This window comes from Ambystoma mexicanum, chromosome 1p (assembly GCF_040938575.1).
Source record: "Ambystoma mexicanum isolate Mex_15411 chromosome 1p, UKY_AmexF1_1, whole genome shotgun sequence".
Taxonomy (NCBI): domain Eukaryota; kingdom Metazoa; phylum Chordata; class Amphibia; order Caudata; family Ambystomatidae; genus Ambystoma; species Ambystoma mexicanum.
In genome coordinates, this window is record NC_090921.1 from 21,366,154 (window position 1) to 21,390,351 (window position 24,198).

The following is a 24,198-nucleotide window of genomic DNA, read 5'->3' on the forward strand; positions in this document are numbered from 1 at the left end:
CAGGTGTGTTGTTGATCCAACCATGCTACGCAGCATCATCATGTATATCGTGCAATCAGTATTTAGACAAGCCTTGCGGTTTACTTTTAATAGACGGGACCGTTCTGGTAACAGCACCAGCAGTTATGAGAACTCGGAGCACGGATACATTGGGGTGTTTTACCAATGTGATCAATTAGAAAGGCACGAAATGAGGTGACATCACTTGCAGTGTCCCAATCTCTAATGAGCCCACACGTCAGTTAAAATGAGGCATGACAGAGAATTACACATTGCAGTAAAAATAAGAACTGAGGAGAAACGAAGCAGACAAATAAGCACAGAAATGCACACACACTTATTTGCTATCATTTATGTGATGCAGATTATGGAGAGATTTGGTTGAAAACCATACGCTCACTGCATATGCAGACGCTGGGGATATAGCTCCCAAATAAAAGACAAAGAAGGACAGAAAGGTAACAAGACATTTATTTTGATCTGGGATGTGGTGGAAGATTAGGGAAGGTTTCCTTAAACATAATATTTGAGGACAATGAGTAACCTACCAGTCTATGAAGACATAAAAGAAGTATTCTTATTCTTTTCTCAATAGAGACCACTGTGACTCTCAGGGATATTATACAGAGAAAAGGCCGTACCCCCCCTAAGAGAGAATAAGGTTAGTGTCAATCTTCTGAACGCCAACGGGGTCATGGTGTGATATCACCTTAGTGATACTACTTATTTATACTTTTCAAGATTTATTTCTAGAGACCCGAAGAAGTAGCTAAGAGGCCGAATAATTTGTTGGAGATGTTTATAGAATCTATTTTTGTCCTAACGAAGATTTCCTTATTTATCAACAAAACCGTGGCGTATGAATGGAGTTTGCTTTGAAGGGCCGAAGCGCACGAGTGTCGACATTGTTTTATCCAATCAATGTTTTTTGAGAAAATTGTTTTTTAAAAAACATAAAGAGATGATGGAATAATTGATCTTAAGGGAACTTGAAAGATATGATGGTATATTAAAAGAAAGGACTATAAATGAGTGTGGTGTGAGAAACCGGAGGGTGTTCTCACTGGTAGACCCCGGGGATCATTTGTTCAGGTGGCCAGTATGTATGATTGGCTGGTGTGTGGTTTTTTAGAAGTAATAAATCAGAAGAAATGTATATCTGTTGAAAAACAATAAATATTAACTTTAAAATTGCATACATTTTTCTAGTGAAAAGTAAAATTGCATATATTTTTCTATTTTTCAGTAATAGGAGCACAGAAAGCTGTAAGGTTCACGAGTTCACTGTTTTTGAAATCACAACATGAATGGGAGAAGAGGGTAGTGTGTGTTGTTGCGTTATTGGTATTGAACATCCCTGTTTGAATACACACCCCATGACAAAAAATATCGAGGGATAGACCTGTTATTTAACAACTCTCTATAAGTGTCCTTCCAAGGGATTTGCTTTTACACGATGGGCAAAACCTAAAAGGAGTTTTCACCATAGCGGATGGAAAAAGCAGCCAGACAAAAGGAGGAGGAGGCGGATGGGCAAAGAAAAGGCATTCTCAAGAGAATAGTCAGTAGAAATGTATCCCAACTCCCCCTGCTTTAAAGCAGTGAAGAAACAGCCACCAAGCGGCAGAGGGTGGAGTATTGGCAAAACGGGATCCGCCGTCGAGAAGGATGTCAATAGGTTGTCAAACAGCCATCAAAGATTTCTTGCAATGGAAACAAGATACGACAAGTAGCAATATAAACCGGAAAGCAGGAACAAAGTGTGGGTGCGATTTCTCGCCGTCGCCAGCAACCAGTAAATGGGAACCCTATGAACTCAGACAGAAGCCGAGAAAGAGAAACATTACTTTATTATCTCACAAACATTCGCGAATGGGCTGCAAGTTCGCACGTCTCGCAAAGCAAGTCGTCGAAGTGCCGCGCCTCATTGTACATTGTGGCTTTATTTATACAGTTCCAGTCAGATAACAATATATTGCTGCACGTAGCACATATCCGCTCCAAACCGCCTTTCTCCGGTTTGAGATAGGCCCTCAGAACGACCCCTGCACATCTGTTATTATGGTTTCCTGTTATCTACACTTTTGGCCTTCGGTCGCAAGAGAACTGCTTTGCAAGTAGTTTCGTTAGATTTATGCTCCTTCCTCATTAGACAAAACAACCCTTCCTTAGCTGGGTCAGCAGATTCTTCCCCCAGCCCTGACATTTGCACCATATCTGCACAGCCACGTACTTCATGTAGTGCTTAGCTTTCTTTCAGGCCTGACTGTAAGTTTGTCCTGAGAATAGCTATTCCATTCATTATATGTATAACATAACTATATGAGCACCATGTGTGAGTACCAAATATACATATATGTAGTTGTATACCTTCAAAAGAATCTGGGGGGACCTCGACGGGTGAAGGGTTTTGTGTACACAACACGTCCCTTATCGATCTAGATGTGATTACCACTAGATGACGGACTATATGCACAGCACACAGCAATTGCATCAACATGATGCTATGCACATAACATTTCATCTCTGGGCATTGTTACACGCACAAATATGTTTGCAAAAATCTGAGTAACTGTATTAAGCACAACCTCAGTAACTACAATCACCATATACTGAGCAAAATCTGGCATGCCATCACGCTTTAAATTCCTGCTAGTACCTATATTCCAGGCTCACCACTTGCACTTATACCTGGACTTCCCCCTTCAAACATGGCCGCCTGTTTTTTTTTCGGGCATCCTAATAGCGCCTGCGAGCACAGCGCAGACACTGCGGGAACTACATACGCCCCAGTAAGATACGCATTTATCATTAACAGGGCACTCTTTCAGTATCACTGCACTGTGCCAGGCGTCAATAATAAGAGACGCCAATGTGAATCTCCAGGGCACCGGCTGTGTGAGACACCATTGCCCCTAGGCCGGCGCTCGACAGGAACATCTGCAGCACCCTCTGTTGGGAGATCTGTGCTTCTCCAATCACATAAAGGTATTTATTTCCAAACACCCAGCTTGCATTGTGCTTCTACAGGAGAGCGGCTCTCACATAAGGTGATCCTGCTCCTACACCCAGCTTGCATTGTGCTTCTACAGGAGAGCGGCTCTCACATAAGGTGATCCTGCTCCTACATCCAGCTCGCATTGTGCTTCTACAGGAGAGCGGCTCTCACATAAGGTGATCCTGTTCCTTACCCAGCTTGCATTGTGCTTCTACAGGAGAGCGGCTCTCACATAAGGTGATCCTGCTCCTACACCCAGCTCGCATTGTGCTTCTACAGGAGAGCGGCTCTCACATCAGGTGATCCTGCTCCTACACCGAGCTCGCATTGTGCTTCTACAGGAGAGTGGCTCTCGCATAAGGTGATCCTGTTCCTACACCCAGTTTACATTGTGTTTCTACAGGAGAGCGGCTCTCACATAAGGTGATCCTGTTCCTACACCCACCTTGCATTGTGCTTCTATAGGAGAGTGGCTCTCACATAAGGTGATCCTGCTCCTACACCCAGCTCGCATTGTGCTTCTACAGGAGAGCGGCTCTCACATAAGGTGATCCTGCTCCTACACCGAGCTTGCATTGTGCTTCTACGGGAGAGTGGTTCTCACATAAGGTGATCCTGCTCCTACACCCAGCTTGCATTGTGCTTCTACGGGAGAGCAGCTCTCACACAAGGTGATCCTGCTCCTACACCCAGCTTGCATTGTGCTTCTACAGGAGAGCGGCTCTCGCACAAGGTGATCCTGCTCCTACACCCAGCTCGCATTGTGCTTCTACAGGAGAGTGGCTCTCGCATAAGGTGATCCTGTTCCTACACCCAGCTTACATTGTGTTTCTACAGGAGAGCGGCTCTCACATAAGGTGATCCTGTTCCTACACCCAGCTTGCATTGTGCTTCTACAGGAGAGTGGCTCTCACATAAGGTGATCCTGCTCCTACACCCAGCTCGCATTGTGCTTCTACAGGAGAGCAGCTCTCACATAAGGTGATCCTGCATCTACACCCAGCTTGCATTGTGCTTCTACAGGAGAGCGGCTCTCACACAAGGTGATCCTGCTCCTACACCCAGCTCGCATTGTGCTTCTACAGGAAAGCAGCTCTCACATAATGTGATCCTGTTCCTATACCCAGCTTGCATTGTGCTTCTACAGTAGAGCGGTTCTCAGCCTCTACAGGAGAGGGGCTCTCACATAAGGTGATCCTGTTCCTACACCCAACTGTCATGCACCGCCCCTGGAAGTGCTGGCAGAAATGGAAGTACACGTAATATAGTGGTTCAGAGTCCCACAGTAACGCTCTAGTCTGTTTCCAAGATGGCTGCCGACTGTTTATGTACAGGAATCTGGGATACAATCCTTGCGTTGTATCATCTATGGTTCCCACTCAGAGCTTCTGTGTTGTTCCAGTGACTTGCTTCTACAGTCTAACGCTCCGCTACTACTTCTTTCTCTGTACAGTTCTCCCTACGCTCTGTACTTCCCTCTGTGCACTCGGGTGATTATTTCATCCCGTAGTCCTCTGTCTCCGGAGATCTACTTCTTGTCTTACACAGCGTTCTTCCTTCGCCGCTCTGGTTTTCTGTTTCTCGCAACGCCTTTACTCCGTGTTTGCCTCGCATACCGGCATCACGAGAAAACTGTTCTTTACCTTCATTTCCCAATGTAAGGCTCTTTTTCTTCTTACTGCTAACCTTCAATCATTCTATTCTTACCATTAGCCTAATATCATACTGTACCTACCGCAAGCTACCCCCCATTCTACAAATTATGTGAAGACTATCCCAGTACTTACACTTTTGTGGGACTACGAATCCCAGAGTTCTTCATTACTTACCAAGACCGGGTTGTTACGGAGAACACTGTCAGCAGACTTCTCTTCCTGCGGAACTGCGATTCCCAGAGTTCCTCATTACTTACCAAGATCTGGATTATCACGATACCAAGCAACTCCATTAGAAGATAGGATTTGGAACCAACTCCCATACTCCATCTACCAGGGTTTTTTCATCCAGGAGACTTTTTCCCTGAGATGTTTGGGTCCTGCTCCCTGGGGTTCACCTGGTCTGGTTTACGACTCCCAGTCAAGGTGGCCTCCGAGGGAGCACGTCCTTATCTTCATCAGAAGAAGGAGAAGAAGCTTATTGAACAGAGGAAACCGCGAAGAAAAAGGCATCAGAAACATTGGACAGTTCCATAGAGGAAACAGGTGAGGAGGAGTGTGGGGGATTCCTACAGGATTCTAAAAGTATACAACGCCAAGAAATCAGAATGGCCTCACTTGAAAAGTACCAAGAATTATGTAACGCCATCCAAGGGTTACGAATCGATATGCAGGCGGTTCACGCCGAAAATGCTGCGCTCCGTCAACAGGTTGCTGCCCGTGAGGAGGGTAAGGGCGATTTACCTTTTATGCCTTTTACATATGGTAAATATGATGGCAACCCAAGACAATTGAAAGAATTCCTAGATGCCTGTGCAGTCTACACGTCCTTTAGACCCAAGGCTTTCGAGACAGACCGAGCCATGGTGTGAGGTTCTTGGTGTCAAATCTGGCTGGTATCGTATTGGCATGGGCTACACCATTGGTAGTGAGCAACAATCCACTGATTGGTAATTACAATAAATTCATCCAGGACAGATTTGAAAGACCTGAGGTTCAATTCTCCGTCTTTGAAGCTATACTGGACATAAAACAGGGTAATCAGGATGTGCAGACGTATGTTTCCCAATTCCAGAGATTGGCACAGAATGCAGGTTGGCCCAACACGGCTCAGCAGACTATCTTTAGGAGGGGTGTACAGGAAGAGATCAAGGACGAGTTGGCCCGGATGGCTCGCCCAAATTCTTTCCAGGAATTGGTAACACTCTCCTTGCAGATAGAATTTCGATTTACAGAGAGAAGATTTGAGAAACGGAAGAACCGTGGGTTTCCAGCTCCTCTCAATATTCCAACAACCGCCAAGGAAAGACCAAACACTGAGGAACCCATGCAAATAGGTGCCACGAGGGGCCCTCTAACCACTGAAGAGAGAAAGAGACAGATAGAGCTGAATCTCTGTAGATACTGTGGTTCTTCAAAACATCTACTGCGTAAGTGCCCTGATGTCCCTCCACGCCATCAGGGAAACGAACAACCCTGTACTTTTGCAAGGGAAGCAACGAGGAGGCAGATTCAAACCCTTGCAGTTGCACCAGAACCAGAATCCAAGGGGACAACCGCTTAATGGTCTTTCAGATGACTTTATCCACATCTGCTGGAGTGCCATGTTGGACTCTGGGGCCGCAGGCACATTTATAGATGTTACCTGGGCTAAGGATCATAACATTCCTTTGGTGCGAAAGTATCAAACAATTCCGGTAGAAGGGGTTGACGGTAGACCTCTGTCCTCAGGACTCATAGAAATGGAGACTGATCATATTCATATCGTGTTGGAGGGTCACGCTGAGAAGATCATCTTTGATTTGATACGAGCCGCTCATTTCCCTATTATTCTCGGAATCACATGGCTCCGTCTACATAACCCCAGGATTGACTGGAGTGCCAACCGACTTAGTTTTGATTCTGACTTTTGTAGCCAGAATTGCATAAAGAATCCCAAGAGAGAGTCTCACGCCGGTTGTTTGGTTGAATTAACCAATACTTCCATTTCCTTGATACCAGTTCAGTGTCAAGCCTACTCTGAAGTGTTTGAAGATGTGATTCCCCGACTCCTCCCACCTCACCGTCTCGAAGACTGTGCCATCATCCTCAAGGAGGATGTACCACTTCCATTTGGCAGGATGTTTCCGCTGTCCCAACGTGAGAAGGCTGTACTCAAAGACTATATTGAGGTCAATTTAAAGAATGGACTCATAAAGACATCCAATTCTTCTGGTGGAGCTTCATTATTTTTTGCATCCAAGAAAGGATCCGAAGAGTTACGCCCATGCATAGACTCCATCTTTCTCCGACAACTTCACAATTCGAGACAGGTATCCCATGCCCTTGATTGGTGACATTTTGGAGGCCGTACCTGATGCTTGTATCTTCTCCAAACTTGATCTGAGAGGTGCTTATCATCTGCTCAGGATCAAAGATGGTGATGAATGGAAGACCGCATTCCGGACTCCACTGGGTCTCTACGAATACCGAGTGATGCCGTTTGGCTTGGTGAATGCCCCTGCAGTTTTTCAGATGTTCATCAACAAGATATTCTCCGATATGCTGTATGTCTCCGTAGTGATCTATCTGGATGACATCTTAGTCTTTTCTTCTGATCTGCAAAGTCATTGTATGCACATGAAGGAGGTCCTTCGTCGTCTGAAGGCTAATCAACTTAACGCTAAGCCGGAGAAATGCATTTTTGAAGCCACCAAGGTTTCTTACCTGGGTACATGCTTTCCGCAGAGGGTATTCGCATGGATCCAGATAAGGTTAAGACAATACTTCAATGGCCGGAGTTAAAGTCTGTTAAAGAGGTCCAAAAGTTTCCGGGGTTGGCAAACTTTTATTGTCGTTTCATTCCTGGATTTTCCAATGTGGTATTACCTGTAACCATCCTGTTAAAAATGAACGTGAAATTCTCTCGGAACCTGGAAGCACAAAGAGCCTTTCAGTATCTTAAGGAGTTGTTTACCACGGCTCCTATATTGATCCAGCTGGACCAATCCACGCCATTCATTTTGGAAGCCGACGCTTCAGATATTGCGGTGGTTGCAGTTTTACTACAGAAGGATAAGACTGGAATCGAACACCCCATCACCTATTATTCCAGGACTCTGACAACAAGCGAAAATAATTATTCTGTGCTGGAACGAGAGTTGTTAGCCATCAAATTGGCTTGTGAAGAATGGAGACACCTACTCCAAGGTGCTGTGAATCCCTTTGGGGTACGAATCGACCATCGGAATTTAAAGGTTCTTAAACAGATGGAGTGTCGGAATGCGAGACATGCCAGGTGGGCCTATTATTTCTCTGGGTTCGATTTTATAATCACCTACATACTTGTTCACAGAACATTGTAGCGGATGCTTTATCATGTTGTTGGGTGAAGGAGGTTGACAAACTACAAAGCAAAAACAAAGAGGTGATGGCTGGAATGTTTAGAATGAATCTTAACCACTGGCATTGCTCTGTGCAACCCTCCAGACCATCGTTCTTCGCCTGCCAAGCCATTACAGAAGGGGAAAGACCAAATGCAAATCAAGCTTGGTCCCACCCCAAAAGGGGCAGTCCAACCCGAACTGCTAGGTCACATCCCTTCTGCACGAGACCACAAGCATCCCCAAACATGTTTCGGCCTTCTTGGGCCTCATCAGTGAGGAATAGCTTGGCTCTCTACTCCGAGCAGGCACGGGACCCACGTCTGGGCATACCCGTCCCACTCGGGGCGACAAAGCAAAAACAAAGAGGTGATGGCTGGAAGGTTTAGAATGAATCTTAACTGCTGGCATTGCTCTGTGCAACCCTCCAGACCATTGTTCTTTGCCTGCCAAGCCATTACAGAAGGGGAAAGACCATATGCAAATCAGGCTTGGTCCCACCCCAAAAGGGCCAGTCTAACCCGAACTGCTAGGTCACATCCCTTCTGCACGAGACCACAAGCATCCCCAAACATGTTTCGGCCTTCTTGGGGCTCATCAGTGAGGAATAGCTTGTCTCTCTACTCCGAGCAGGCACGGGACCCACGTCTGGGCATACCCGTCCCACTCGGGGCGACAAAGCAAAAACAAAGAGGTGATGGCTGGAAGGTTTAGAATGAATCTTAACTGCTGGCATTGCTCTGGGCAACCCTCCAGACCATTGTTCTTCGCCTGCCAAGCCATTACAGAAGGGGAAAGACCATATGCAAATCAAGCATGGTCCCACCCCAAAAGGGGCAGTCAAACCCGAACTGCTAGGTCACATCCCTTCTGCATGAGACCACAAGCATCCCCAAACATGTTTCGGCCTTCTTGGGCCTCATCAGTGAGGAATAGCTTGGCTCTCTAGGCCCAGCAGGCACAGGACCCACATCTGGGCATACCCGTCCCACTCGGGGTGACAAAGCAAAAACAAAGAGGTGATGGCTGGAAGGTTTAGAATGAATCTTAACCACTGGCATTGCTCTGGGCAACCCTCCAGACCATCGTTCTTCGCCTGCCGAGCTATTCCAGAAGGGGAAAGACCATATGCAATTCAGGCTTGATCCCACCCCAGAAGCGGCAGTCCAACCCGAACTGCTAGGTCACATCCCTTCTGCACGAGACCACAAGCATCCCCAAACATGTTTCGACCTTCTTGGGCCTCATCAGTGAGGAATAGCTTGGATCTCTAGGCCCAGCAGTCACGGGACCCACGTCTGGGCATACCCGCCCCACTCGGGGTGACAAAGCAAAAACAAAGAGGTGATGGCTGGAAGGTTTAGAATGAATCTTAACCACTGGCATTGCTCTGGGCATCCCTCCAGACCATCGTTCTTTGCCTACCAAGCCATTACAGAAGGGGAAGACCACATGCAAATCAGGCTTGGTCCCACCCCAAAAGGGGCAGTCCAACCCGAACTGCTAGGTCACATCCCTTCTGCACGAGACCACAAGCATCCTCAAACATGTTTCGGCCTTCTTGGGCCTCATCAGTGAGGAATAGCTTGGATCTCTAGGCCCAGCAGGCACGGACCCACGTCTGGGCATACCCGTCCCACTCGGGGTGACAAAGCAAAAACAAAGAAGTGATGGCTGGAAGGTTTAGAATGAATCTTAACCACTGGCATTGCTCTGGGCATCCCTCCAGACCATCGTTCTTCGCCTGCCAAGCCATTACAGAAGGGGAAAGACCATATGCAAATCAGGCTTGGTCCCACCCCAAAAGGGGCAGTCCAACCCAAACTGCTACGTCACATCCCTTCTGCACGAGACCACAAGCAACCCCAAACATGTTTCGGCCTTCTTGGGCCTCATCAGTGAGGAATAGCTTGGCTCTCTACTCCGAGCAGGCACGGGACCCACGTCTGGGCATACCCGTCCCACTCGGGGCGACAAAGCAAAAACAAAGAGGTGATGGCTGGAAGGTTTAGAATGAATCTTAACTGCTGGCATTGCTCTGGGCAACCCTCCAGACCATTGTTCTTCGCCTGCCAAGCCATTACAGAAGGGGAAAGACCATATGCAAATCAGGCTTGGTCCCACCCCAAAAGGGGCAGTCTAACCCGAACTGCTAGGTCACATCCCTTCTGCACGAGACCACAAGCATCCCCAAACATGTTTCGGCCTTCTTGGGGCTCATCAGTGAGGAATAGCTTGTCTCTCTACTCCGAGCAGGCACGGGACCCACGTCTGGGCATACCCGCCCCACTCGGGGCGACAAAGCAAAAACAAAGAGGTGATGGCTGGAAGGTTTAGAATGAATCTTAACTGCTGGCATTGCTCTGGGCAACCCTCCAGACCATTGTTCTTCGCCTGCCAAGCCATTACAGAAGGGGAAAGACCATATGCAAATCAGGCTTGGTCCCACCCCAAAAGGGGCAGTCTAACCCGAACTGCTAGGTCACATCCCTTCTGCATGAGACCACAAGCATCCCCAAACATGTTTCGGCCTTCTTGGGCCTCATCAGTGAGGAATAGCTTGGCTCTCTAGGCCCAGCAGGCACAGGACCCACATCTGGGCATACCCGTCCCACTCGGGGTGACAAAGCAAAAACAAAGAGGTGATGGCTGGAAGGTTTAGAATGAATCTTAACCACTGGCATTGCTCTGGGCAACCCTCCAGACCATCGTTCTTCGCCTGCCGAGCTATTCCAGAAGGGGAAAGACCATATGCAATTCAGGCTTGATCTCACCCCAGAAGCGGCAGTCCAACCCGAACTGCTAGGTCACATCCCTTCTGCACGAGACCACAAGCATCCCCAAACATGTTTCGACCTTCTTGGGCCTCATCAGTGAGGAATAGCTTGGATCTCTAGGCCCAGCAGTCACGGGACCCACGTCTGGGCATACCCGTCCCACTCGGGGTGACAAAGCAAAAACAAAGAGGTGATGGCTGGAAGGTTTAGAATGAATCTTAACCACTGGCATTGCTCTGGGCATCCCTCCAGACCATCGTTCTTTGCCTACCAAGCCATTACAGAAGGGGAAGACCACATGCAAATCAGGCTTGGTCCCACCCCAAAAGGGGCAGTCCAACCCGAACTGCTAGGTCACATCCCTTCTGCACGAGACCACAAGCATCCTCAAACATGTTTCGGCCTTCTTGGGCCTCATCAGTGAGGAATAGCTTGGATCTCTAGGCCCAGCAGGCACGGACCCACGTCTGGGCATACCCGTCCCACTCGGGGTGACAAAGCAAAAACAAAGAGGTGATGGCTGGAAGGTTTAGAATGAATCTTAACCACTGGCATTGCTCTGGGCAACCCTCCAGACCATCGTTCTTCACCTGCCAAGCCATTACAGAAGGGGAAAGACCATATGCAATTCAGGCTTGGTCCCACCCCAAAAGGGGCAGTCCAACCCGAACTGCTAGGTCACATCCCTTCTGCACGAGACCACAAGCATCCTCAAACATGTTTCGGCCTTCTTGGGCCTCATCAGTGAGGAATAGCTTGGATCTCTAGGCCCAGCAGGCACGGACCCACGTCTGGGCATACCCGTCCCACTCGGGGTGACAAAGCAAAAACAAAGAGGTGATGGCTGGAAGGTTTAGAATGAATCTTAACCACTGGCATTGCTCTGGGCAACCCTCCAGACCATCGTTCTTCACCTGCCAAGCCATTACAGAAGGGGAAAGACCATATGCAATTCAGGCTTGGTCCCACCCCAAAAGGGGCAGTCCAACCCAAACTGTTAGGTCACATCCCTTCTGCACGAGACCACAAGCATCCCCAAACATGGCCTATGCAATGTGTTTCTTTAAGAGGTCAAAGAAGCAGTATTTGGTCTCAGCCCGACAGAAATACAACGTTACCACCTTTCCCGAAGAGATGGACTACTCTTTCACAAATCAGCACTATATCTACCTTCCCACACTTCGCGCATCCAGGCTCTACAGTTCTGTCATGATACAGGTCACAAGGGGGAAAAGGCAACTACTGAACTATTATCCCAAGTCTTTTGGTGGCTGTCTATGCGATGAGACGTACAAGCTTATGTATCCGCTTCTCCTATCTGTGTAGCTCACAAGATATCTCGACAGAAACCGCTGGGATTACTACAACTCCGAAGGGAAGACAGCCATCATGGTGACAGTACATTCGTACTCTAAGCTGGCACATTTCTCGGCCCTATCCAGAGTTCCTTCTGCCTTGGAAACTTCTGTGGTTTTCTTAAGGGACATTGTTCGACTCCATGCCATTCCTGGCACTATAATCTCTGATAGAGGTACCCAATTTACCTCTCATTTTTGGTCTGCCCTCTGCGAACAGCTAGGCATTCACAGAGCATTGTTATCTGGATATCATCCGCAGACCAACGGTCAGACCGAATGCCTCAATGCCAACCTCGAACAATATCTACGTTGCTTCTGTAATAAAAGACAAGCCAACTGGACAGGGTTGCTTCCCATGGCTGAATTTTCCTATAATAATACTTTTCACAATGCCATAGGAATGAGCCCTTTCAAGCGCACTTATGGAGTTCACCCTCGTTTCATACCCATGATAGACCAGACTGCTTCCAAGATTCCAGCTGTGGAAGAACTTTTGTGCGAAATAAACAAGACACACAAAGAGGCCTTAGCCACTCTAGAAGAAAGTCGGAAGGAATATAAAAGATATGCTGACCGCAAACGTAGGTCCAACCCAGAATGGAAAGTAGGTATGAAGGTATGGCTATCCACCCGATATCTTCCACGTTGGACTCACTTGCGGAAAGTTTCACCCCGATATCTGGGTCCGTTTACGATTCTCTCCAAGATTAATCCAGTTACTTACAAGCTGCTACTACCCAAGAACATGAAAAGAATTCACCCAGTGTTTCATGTTTCCCTTTTGAAAGCTTACGTGGAAGATCCTTTTAAAAGGATTGTTCAGAGAAGACTTGTTCCCGAACCCAAGGAGCCTGAAGAGTATGAGGTAGCCAGGTTGCTCGACTCCAGATATCACAAGGGCACTCTACAATACCTGGTACACTGGAGGGGCTATCCCGATTCAGAGAGATCGTGGGAACCCAGAAGATATATTCATGCTCCCCGTCTTCTTCAACAATTTCACAGAAGGTATCCTGGCAAACCGGGAGGAGCCAGGCACAGAAGGGGGCATACTGTCATGCACCGCCCCTGGAAGTGCTGGCAGAAATGTAAGTACATGTAATATGGTGGTTCAGAGTCCTACAGTAATGCTCTAGCCTATTTCCAAGATGGCTGCTGACTGTTTATGTACAGGAATCTGGGATACAATCCTTGCGTTGTATCGTCTATGGTTCCCACTCAGAGCTTCTGTGTTGTTCCAGCGACTTGCTTCTACAGTCCAATGCTCCGCTACTACTTCCTTCTCTGTACAGTTCTCCCTATGCTCTGTACTTCCCTCCATGCACTCGGGTGATTATTTCATTCCTTTAAGGTATTGTGGTCTGCTTACCTTTTATTTCTTCTTGCTTACCTTTTACGTTTTCTCCCTCACTCTTCTCGGTTGTTTTCTTTTCTTTATTCCGTCTCCGTAGCCCTCCGTCTCCGGAGATCTACTTCTTGCCTTACACAGCGTTCTTCCTTCGCCGCTCTGGTTTTCTGTTTCTCGTGATGCCTTTACTCCGCATTTGCCTCGCATACCGGCGTCACGAGAAAACTGTTCTTTACCTTCATTTCCTTTCTACTCCTCGGCTCCGGTATTCCTCCACCTCATTGGAGCTACTAACTTCTGCTTCTTATTTTTCCTTTTCGGTAACCCACTGTAAGGCTCTTTTCCTTCTTACTGATAACCTTCAATAATTCTATTCTTACCATTAGCCTCCTATCATACTGTACCTACCGCAAGCTACCCTCCATTCTACAAATTATGTGAAGACTATCCCAGTACTTACCCTTTTGTGGGACTACGAATCCCAGAGTTCTTCATTATTTACCAAGACCGGGTCGTTACGGAGAACACTGTCAGCAGACTTCTCTTCCTGCGGAACTGTGATTCCCAGAGTTCCTCATTACTTACCAAGATCTGGATTATCACGATACCAAGCAACTCCATTAGAAGATAGGATTTGGAACCAACTCCCATACTCCATCTACCAGGGTTTTTTCAGCCAGGAGGCTTTTTCCCTGATACGTTTGGGTCCTGCTCCCTGGGTTTCAGCTAGTCTGGTTTATGACTCCCAGTCAAGGTGGCCTCCGAGGGAGCACGTCCTTATCTTCATCAGAAGAAGGAGAAGAAGCTTATTGAACAGAGGAAACCGCGAAGAAAAAGGCATCAGAAACATTGGACAGTTCCATAGAGGAAACAGGTGAGGAGGAGTGTGGGGGATTCCTACAGGATTCTGACACCAGCTTGCATTGTGCTTCTGCAGGAGAGCGGCTCTCACACAAGGTGATCCTGCTCCTACACCCAGCTTGCATTGTGCTTCTACAGGAGAGTGGCTCTCACATAAGGTGATCCTGTTCCTACACCCAGCTTGCATTGTGCTTCTACAGGAGAGCGGCTCTCACACAAGGTAATCCTGCTCCTACACCCAGCTTGCATTGTGCTTCTACAGGAGAGTGGCTCTCACATAAGGTGATCCTGTTCCTACACCCAGCTTGCATTGTGCTTCTACAGGAGAGCTGCTCTCACACAAGGTGATCCTGCTCCTACACCCAGCTTGCATTGTGCTTCTACAGGAGAGCGGCTCTCACATAAGGTGATCCTGTTCCTACACCCAGCTTGCATTGTGCTTCTACAGGAGAGCGGCTCTCACATAAGGTGATCCTGCTCCTACACCTAGCTCGCATTGTGCTTCTACAGGAGAGCGGCTCTCGCATAAGGTGATCCTGTTCCTACACCCAGCTTGCATTGTGCTTCTACAGGAGAGCAGCTCTCAGCCTCTACAGGAGAGCGGCTCTCACATAAGGTGATCCTGCTCCTACACCCAGCTTGCATTGTGCTTCTATAGGAGAGTGGCTCTCACATAAGGTGATCCTGTTCCTAAACCCAGCTTGCATTGTGCTTCTACAGGAGAGCGGCTCTCACATAAGGTGATCCTGCTCCTACACCTAGCTCGCATTGTGCTTCTACAGGAGAGCGGCTCTCGCATAAGGTGATCCTGCTCCTACACCTAGCTCGCATTGTGCTTCTACAGGAGAGCGGCTCTCGCATAAGGTGATCCTGTTCCTACACCCAGCTTGCATTGTGCTTCTACAGGAGAGCGGCTCTCGCAGACAGTGATCCTGCTCCTACACCCAGCTTGCATTGTGCTTCTACAGGAGAGCAGCTCTCACATAAGGTGATCCTGTTCCTGCACCCAGCTTGCATTGTGCTTCTACAGGAGAGAGGCTCTCGCATAAGGTGATCCTGCTCCTACACCCAGCTTGCATTGTGCTTCTATAGGAGAGCGGCTCTCGCAGACAGTGATCCTGCTCCTACACCCAGCTTGCATTGTGCTTCTACAGGAGAGCAGCTCTCACATAAGGTGATCCTGTTCCTGCACCCAGCTTGCATTGTGCTTCTACAGGAGAGAGGCTCTCGCATAAGGTGATCCTGCTCCTACACCTAGCTTGCATTGTGCTTCTACAGGAGAGCAGCTCTCACATAAGGTGATCCTGTTCCTACACCCAGCTTGCATTGTGCTTCTACAGGAGAGTGGCTCTCGCATAAGGTGATCCTGCTCCTACACCCAGCTTGCATTGTGCTTCTACAGGAGAGAGGCTCTCGCATAATGTGATCCTGTTCCTACACCCAGCCTGCATTGTGCTTCTACAGGAGAGTGGCTCTCGCATAAGGTGATCCTGCTCCTACACCTAGCTTGCATTGTGCTTCTACAGGAGAGCAGCTCTCACATAAGGTGATCCTGTTCCTTACCCAGCTTGCATTGTGCTTCTACAGGAGAGCGGCTCTCACATAAGGTGATCCTGTTCCTACACCCAGCTTGCATTGTGCTTCTACAGGAGAGCGGCTCTCACATAAGGTGATCCTGCTCCTACACCGAGCTTGCATTGTGCTTCTACAGGAGAGCGGCTCTCACATAAGGTGATCCTGCTCCTACACCGAGCTCGCATTGTGCTTCTACATGAGAGCGGCTCTCACATAAGGTGATCCTGCTCCTACACCCAGCTTGCATTGTGCTTCTACAGGAGAGCGGCTCTCACATAAGGTGATCCTGCTCCTACACCGAGCTTGCATTGTGCTTCTACAGGAGAGAGGCTCTCGCATAAGGTGATCCTGCTCCTACACCCAGCTTGCATTGTGCTTCTACAGGAGAGCGGCTCTCGCAGACAGTGATCCTGCTCCTACACCCAGCTTGCATTGTGCTTCTACAGGAGAGCAGCTCTCACATAAGGTGATCCTGTTCCTGCACCCAGCTTGCATTGTGCTTCTACAGGAGAGAGGCTCTCGCATAAGGTGATCCTGCTCCTACACCCAGCTCGCATTGTGCTTCTACAGGAGAGCGGCTCTCGCATAAGGTGATCCTGTTCCTACACCCAGCTTGCATTGTGCTTCTACAGGAGAGCGGCTCTCGCATAAGGTGATCCTGTTCCTACACTGAGCTTGCATTGTGCTTCTACAGGAGAGAGGCTCTCGCATAAGGTGATCCTGCTCCTACACCCAGCTTGCATTGTGCTTCTACATGAGAGAGGCTCTCGCATAAGGTGATCCTGCTCCTACACCCAGCTTGCATTGTGCTTCTACAGGAGAGAGGCTCTCGCATAAGGTGATCCTGCTCCTACACCCAGCTTGCATTGTGCTTCTACATGAGAGCTGCTCTCACACAACGTGATCCTGCTCCTGAAGGTGATCCTGCTCCTACACCCAGCTTGCATTGTGCTTCTACATGAGAGCGGTTCTCGCATAAGGTGATCCTGCTCCTACACCCAGCTTGCATTGTGCTTCTACAGGAGAGAGGCTCTCGCATAAGGTGATCCTGCTCCTACACCCAGCTTGCATTGTGCTTCTACAGGAGAGAGGCTCTCGCATAAGGTGATCCTGCTCCTACACCCAGCTTTCATTGTGCTTCTACAGGAGAGCGGCTCTCGCAGACAGTGATCCTGCTCCTACACCCAGCTTGCATTGTGCTTCTACAGGAGAGAGGCTCTCGCATGAGGTGATCCTGCTCCTACACCCAGCTTGCATTGTGCTTTTACAGGAGATCGGCTCTCACATAAGGTGATTCCGCTCCTTTTCTTTCCCAATACAGAGCACAGCGTTTTGGTCCCTTATAGTGTATTCTGGGCACACGCTTCTGAATCACGTGCAATGCCCCCCCAGGTACCGGCCATAAATAAGTAAATGATCATAAGCACCACCTGACTCCTACCACCAGTTTTACATACCGCCACCCGATCTTATTCCAGATCCGCGAGCACTCGGGGGCCATTTTACACTATTCCTCGTCCCACCCAAACAAAGGTAACTTCCATTTTGGCTGGAATGGCGGCTCTGTTTTAGTAGCCTTCTGTATGTAGCTGGGCAACCAGCAGCTCAGTAAAGTAGCCTTTGGTGTTTTTTCACCAGGGTTGCCACATTCCAGGTCCAGAAGAAGGCAGACAATTTTTCCTTTGCCGAAACGTCCAGAGAAGACGGCACTCAACCATTGAGCATCTGTCCCAGCAAGAGCTAGCATATAGCGACGCCAACCAAGAACGGCTCGCATGCCACCTCACAAAGGGGCTCCTCGACCTTGGTATAACCTCCACCTCTAAGAGCACAGACCTCAGCACTTTACCTTTTCACACACCTTTAATGGTCCACTTCTTAATACCTTTGTGTATTACAATTCTTGAAATATGCAACTATTAGGTATGTAACTCAAACGCAGGCAATCAAGGTCCACACTGCATTATCTTGTGTTATCTTTCGACACCACACGTTCATGTATGTTTTTGATACAGGTTAGCCCAGAATGAAATGGGCACAAAAACAAAATGTGTATAAAAATGAGACCAGTACCGCTGAAAATAAAGTACGATATTATCAAAAAATTAATATATGATAAAAAATAAGAATCAAAAATGTGTGCAGAACCTACAGACCCACAGAAAAAGTCTTGATTTTGTTGCTTAGACTACTGAAAATAATCAGACATTAAATTGTGCACATGGCTATAAGAATAATGCACACAGAAGTGCATCTACATTAGTCTGTTATATGAGTATCTTTACCCTAGGTCCTTACAGTAAAGGGAAAGAGAGCACCCAGCATCTTGCTCAGAACATGGATTTATAACAGCAGGTAAATCCTGCGATCTGAGCAACCTGAATGGTTGCTAGGTAACGATTGCATTGTTCATGTGCAGACATCAAATATTTATTTTGGGGTCCCAGTCTACGGTGAAATGCAGAGTACGTGTTTGCCAAATTCATTCCTGTAGAAGGTTAGAGCTCTCAGCTGACGGCAACCTCTGAAGATGTGTGCATGTATTCTAGAATGTTCTGTTAATTGCTCTCTCTCTCTCTCTCTCTCTCTCTGTCATTAGGTTTTGAAGCATGAACATTGCATTAAATGGATGAAAAGGAAGCCCCGATGGCAACAGATTAAAGGGAATGTCTGGGGAGAGAGCCGTCTGAGAAGTAAGGAAATATCTGCATGAAATCCTTAGCTCCCCATGGACGCGGTGAAGATTGAAGAAGATTCCGACCCTTGCGCCAAGGGTTTCCAGGATTCCATGTGCCAGGAGACGAACGATAAAGTGGAGCGACTGTCTACCACAGACTGTGAGGCCTCCATGGACATGATGAAGGTTGAAGTAGGAGAAGGTGCATCTTCAAGTGATGGTCAGGTCTCTATGGACAGGATTAAGGTCGACGTAAAGCAGGAACCTAATGCCGGGGAGAGCCAATTCTCTGTGGACTGGTTGAGGATTGAGGAAGGGTATAATTCCTCTGCCAGCAGTCCTCCAGACTCCATCACCCTGGTGAAGATTGAAGTTGAGGAGAACCCATCGTCCATGAATCACCAGGACTGGAGGCACATTGTAAAAGTTGAAGTAGGTCAGGAGTCCTCAGCTATAGATTATCAAGAACCTGTGAATAAGAGCAAGAATGGAGAATGGGAGGAAACTAACAATATTACACCAGACTTCAAGAAAATCCCCACCTTGGCAGAAGAGGAAGAGACATTTCCCAGAGATGTCCATGATCCTAGTGAATCGGGTAGAACTAGAACCCGAGCTTCAGGTAAGTAAAGAGTTGTCTCCACCATAAGGTGAAGTTTGGTAAGACCCCATGGGGACAGCGAGATATGCTACTAAATATTGCTGCTTCAGTAAATTGCAGTCGTCACCTTGGGCCATCTCTACATCTGCTATGATAAAGGATAAAAAGACCATGCGGGGGCAATTTTAGCTGAAGAAGCATTTACTTTGGTCATCATCTTGACTGATCTCTCACAGAGAGCGACCCTGGTCGGTGTTTCCTGATGTATCTTGGAAAGGTCTATCAGCCTGGTGATGTCTGCACCCTCAGTAGTTGCCCGTTGTACTTCTTGGCTTGTTGACCTGCAGGTATTCTAATGTATGCCGCAAGAGTAAGGAAGGACATTGCATTTCACATCAGAAGCAGCACTTCTTCCCTGCAGCACTTAGGTGTTTCTCTTTTCTATCTGTGGCTTGTAGATGCCATCACACAGCCGGACTGGATTTTAGTGCCTCATCACTGCACCTCCATCGCTGCCCTACTGTCGTCATGATTGTACACTGTCACAGAATCTTCCAGCTCATCTCCCTCCTCTCTCGCTCGCTCACCTGTTCACCAGTGCTGGAGCTTGTCCTTTGCACACATGGCGAGGAGGGTGAGGGGTTTGTCTCCTCCTCTTCTTTTTCTGGCTATGGCTGAGATGATGCACTCCTACCAGGATGTATTTCCCATCCCTCTTATCTAGGGTCATCAGCTTGCAATATTCTAATGCATGAGCAGTTGGACGCCCTCCTCAGCCAAAGCGTTCAGCACTTGTCAGGCTCTTGGCTCTCCATCTTCGTTTTTGTCATAGATCAGACAAAGAGGAAGAAAGAGCCGTGACAATGGACACAACCAGACATTCAAGAATGGAAGGGGGCAGAGAGAGGGGCAAAATCATGTTCAGGATTTTATCTCAGACTCTGCCTCCCTCTATTCTTCAGTGTCATGGCTCTTTCTTCCTCTGTGTCTGATCTCTGCCAGTGTCTGGGATCTGTCCCCTAGCAGGCGCTCAGTTATCTCTCTAGGCCTTTGATCTATGCTGTCTTCTCGCTCTCTTCATCTCTTATTCTCTCTCTCTCTCTCTCTTTCTCTCTCCCTCCCTTCACCCTTCCTCTCTCCTCTGTCCCGCTCCCTCTCTCTCCCTCTCCCTTTTCCCTCCCCTCACCCCTTCCCCTTTCCTTCTCTCTTACCCTTTCCCCCTCTCTCTCTTTCTCACTCTCTCCTCTCTTGCCCGCTCTCCCTCCCGCCGTTTCTTTCTTTCTCCCTCTCTCTCGTTCTTCCCCGCTCCCGTTCTTCCCCGAGTAGGTCTGTTTGTGTCTCTCTCTCCCTGGGTCAGTCTCTCTCAGGGTCTGGCTTTCTCCATCTGTCTGCCTCACTCCCAGTATCACCTCAATTCAGATGGGCTGTGCTCTTGTTCCATTTCTCGCACACTGAGAAAACATGGCTTTATACTGCCCGGACCTCGTGCCAACTCCCTGTTTGGCTGCAGTTGTGAGTGGTTCTCTGCTATTATCTGTTTAGAATCGAGGTCTTTCAGTTCCTATTTCAGGGGTGAGAATGAGTCCATGCCATGTGATTTTGGTGATAAATAGTTGAGCAGCTGTTTTTCCTCTGTGCCCGACATGCTCCCTTCTTTGGAGCTAATGTGGTTTGAGTCTGATTAGCTAGGAATTCCTGTGGCCTACTTGGTTACCTTTTACTTTTGCAATTTACAGTGAGTGCTATAGTGGTGTTTGGTCTGGAGAGACGTGGAAGGGGTGTCTTCCGTCCCCCCTGCCCTGGTGTCCGGGGACTGGGTCCTAGTTGTCTATCGGAGCTGTGGGAAGAGTGGGCTTTCCCTGCTGCCGAACTGGGTCTTGGTATGGCTTGGTAATGTCCCAGCGGGGCTCCCTCCTCTCCAAATAGTTAATAGGTTCGGCAGCATCTTCTCTTTCCCTTGACGTGTACAATCCTTGGGGCACGTGCAGGGGCTCTGGGAAATCCCTTTTACCGCCTCTAGGTGCTTCCACATTGTGCTAGAACCCCCTTCTTGTTACACAAATAGATGGTCACAAAATGTGCTTTTCTCACTAGAGTAGATCACAATAGGCAGCTATGTTCCTAATCCTTAACCTTCTCTCTCCAGTGGATCACAGTAGTGATCTGCTATGTTCTCAAACCATAAACCACTGTCTCCAGACTGGATGACTACTATGTCAGTGATGGTCTCATTCATTAAACCACTGTTTTTAGAGTGGATCACAATGGTCGGTTATGTTCCTATTCCTTAACTTTCTCTCTCCAGAGTGGATCACTGCAATCATCAGCTATGTCCCCCAACCTTAACCCTTTGTTTATAAAGTGGATCACACTAACGATCATCTATGTTCTCAGTTCCACCCCTCCCTCTCCAGAGTGGATCACAGCAATGATCAGCTTTGTTTCCATTCTTGAAACCTGTCTCCAGAATGGATTACTGGAATAATCGACTACATTCCCAAACCTTAAACCTCTGTCTCCAAAGTGGATTACCATGATAATCAACTATGTTGCAAGTCCTTAAACCTCTGTGCCAGTAATCGATCACTGCAATATTCACCTGTGTTCTAAGTATTTGGAGCTCTGTCTCCAGAGTGGATCACTGGAATAATTTGTCCTCAGATCCCACCGTGATCACCTGTGTTTGCAGTCTGCAGGGTGGATCACCACCTTGATCACATATTTGTCCAGTCCTTGAACCTCACTGCACTGATCTGCTGCGCTCCCACTCCTCAATTCTTTGGATGCTGCCCCTTTCAGCTGCCACACTATCCTGACACCCCATGCACCGCTCCTTGCTGACGCGCCACCAATCAGTAAAATAAATAAACCAACAGCTTTCATCAGGATCTTTCACATTGTATTTGTATGTTGTAGAGGAAAAGCCTTGTCCAGTAGAAGCTATCATTTATTCAATGATGCGCAGTTAGCTAGAAGGGCTGGTGAATGACAGAGTTCCGCTGAGAAGGCACAGATAATCCCGTACGTTTGGGCCAATGGGCACAGCATATGTGTCATTAGAGGTTTTGAGCATTGGTGGAGGTGCTGCATAGAGACAGGGGAAAATATTCAAGTCGTAAACTACTAGTCATCCTTTGCACCTCAATTCTGTACATAGACACAGTACTCCATTTCCTACGCGCCAAGAGTCAAATATCAATAGCCAATGGCTAGTGGAGACCCGGATGGAGAGATAGGTTTTTAGTTCTTCTCGCAAGGGACACGCAGAGGATATGTGTCAAATGAGGACTGTGCCAGTAAATAGCTTTCGTGCATAGACTGAGAAGGGCCACTGTGCCAGTAAATAGCTTTCGCGCATAGACTGAGAAGGGCCACTGTGCCAGTAAATAGCTTTCGGGCATAGACTGAGAAGGGCCACTGTGCCAGTAAATAGCTTTCACGCATAGATGGAGAAGGCACACTGGGCCAGTAAATAGCTTTCGAGCATAGACTGAGAAGGCGCACTGTGCTAGTAAATATCTTTCGTGCACGGACTGAGAAGGCGCACTGTGCCAGTAAATAGCTTTCAAGCATAGACTGAGAAGGCGCACTGTGCCAGTAAATAGCTGCAAGCATAGACGGAGAAGGCACACTGTGCCAGTAAAGAGCTTTCAAGCATAGACTGAGAAGGCACACTGTGCCAGTAAATAGCTTTCAAGCATAGACTGAGAAGCCGCACTGTGCCAGTAAATAGCTTTCAAGCATAGACTGAGAAGGCGCACTGTGCCAGTAAATAGCTTTCAAGCATAGACTGAGAAGGCGCACTGTGCCAGTAAATAGCTTTCAAGCATAGACGGAGAAGGCGCACTGTGCCAGTAAATAGCTTTCAAGCATAGACTGAGAAGGCGCACTGTGCCAGTAAATAGCTTTCAAGCATAGACTGAGAAGCCGCACTGTGCCAGTAAATAGCTTTCAAGCATAGACTGCGAAGGGCCACTGTGCCAGTAAATAGCTTTCAAGCATAGACTGAGAAGACGCACTGTGCTAGTAAATAGCTTTCAAGCATAGACTGAGAAGGTGCACTGTGCCAGTAAATAGCTTTCAAGCATAGACTGAGAAGGGCCACTGTGCCAGTAGATAGCTTTCAAGTATAGACTGAGAAGACGCACTGTGCTAGTAAATAGCTTTCAAGCATAGACTGAGAAGACGCACTGTGCTAGTAAATAGCTTTCAAGCATAGACTGAGAAGGGCCCTGTGCCAGTAAATAGCTTTCAAGCATAGACTGAGAAGACGCACTGTTGCCAGTAAATAGCTTTCAAGTATAGACTGAGAAGACGCACTGTGCTACTAAATTGCTTTCAAGCATAGACTGAGAAGGCGCACTGTGCTAGTAAATAGCTTTCAAGCATAGACTGAGAAGGGCCACTGTGCCAGTAAATAGCTTTCAAGCATAGACTGAGAAGACGCACTGTGCTAGTAAATAGCTTTCAAGCATAGACTGAGAAGGCGCACTGTGCTAGTAAATAGCTTTCAAGCATAGACTGAGAAGGGCCACTGTGCCAGCAAATAGCTTTCAAGCATAGACTGAGAAGGTGCTCTGTGCCAGTAAATAGCTTTCAAGCATAGACTGAGAAGACGTACTGTGCTAGTAAATAGCTTTCAAGCATAGACTGAGAAGGTGCACTGTGCCAGTAAATAGCTTTCAAGCATAGACTGAGAAGGGCCACTGTGCCAGTAAATAGCTTTGGAGCATAGACTGAGAAGGCGCACTGTGCCAGTAAATAGCTTTCACGCATAGACTGAGAAGGTGCACTGTGCCAGTAAATAGCTTTCGAGCATAGACTGAGAAGGGCCACTGTGCCAGTAAATAGCTTTCGAGCATAGACTGAGAAGGCACACTGTGCCAGTAAATAGCTTTCGCGCATAGACTGAGAAGGTGCACTGTGCCAGTAAATAGCTTTTGTGCATAGACTGAAAAGGCGCACTGTGTCAGTAAATAGCTTTCG

General features: G+C 47.8%; 1 protein-coding gene across 1 annotated transcript in view; it reads left to right on the forward strand.

The window, feature by feature from the left end:
* LOC138564198 (zinc finger protein ZFP2-like) overlaps nt 1-24,198 on the forward strand; it is a 110,332-nt gene that overhangs the window by 63,492 nt on the left and 22,642 nt on the right. The window contains exon 2 of the mRNA XM_069642891.1: nt 18,534-19,233. Coding sequence (XP_069498992.1) covers nt 18,663-19,233 — 571 coding nt within the window. The 5' untranslated portion in view covers nt 18,534-18,662. The remainder of the gene's footprint in view (nt 1-18,533; nt 19,234-24,198) is intronic.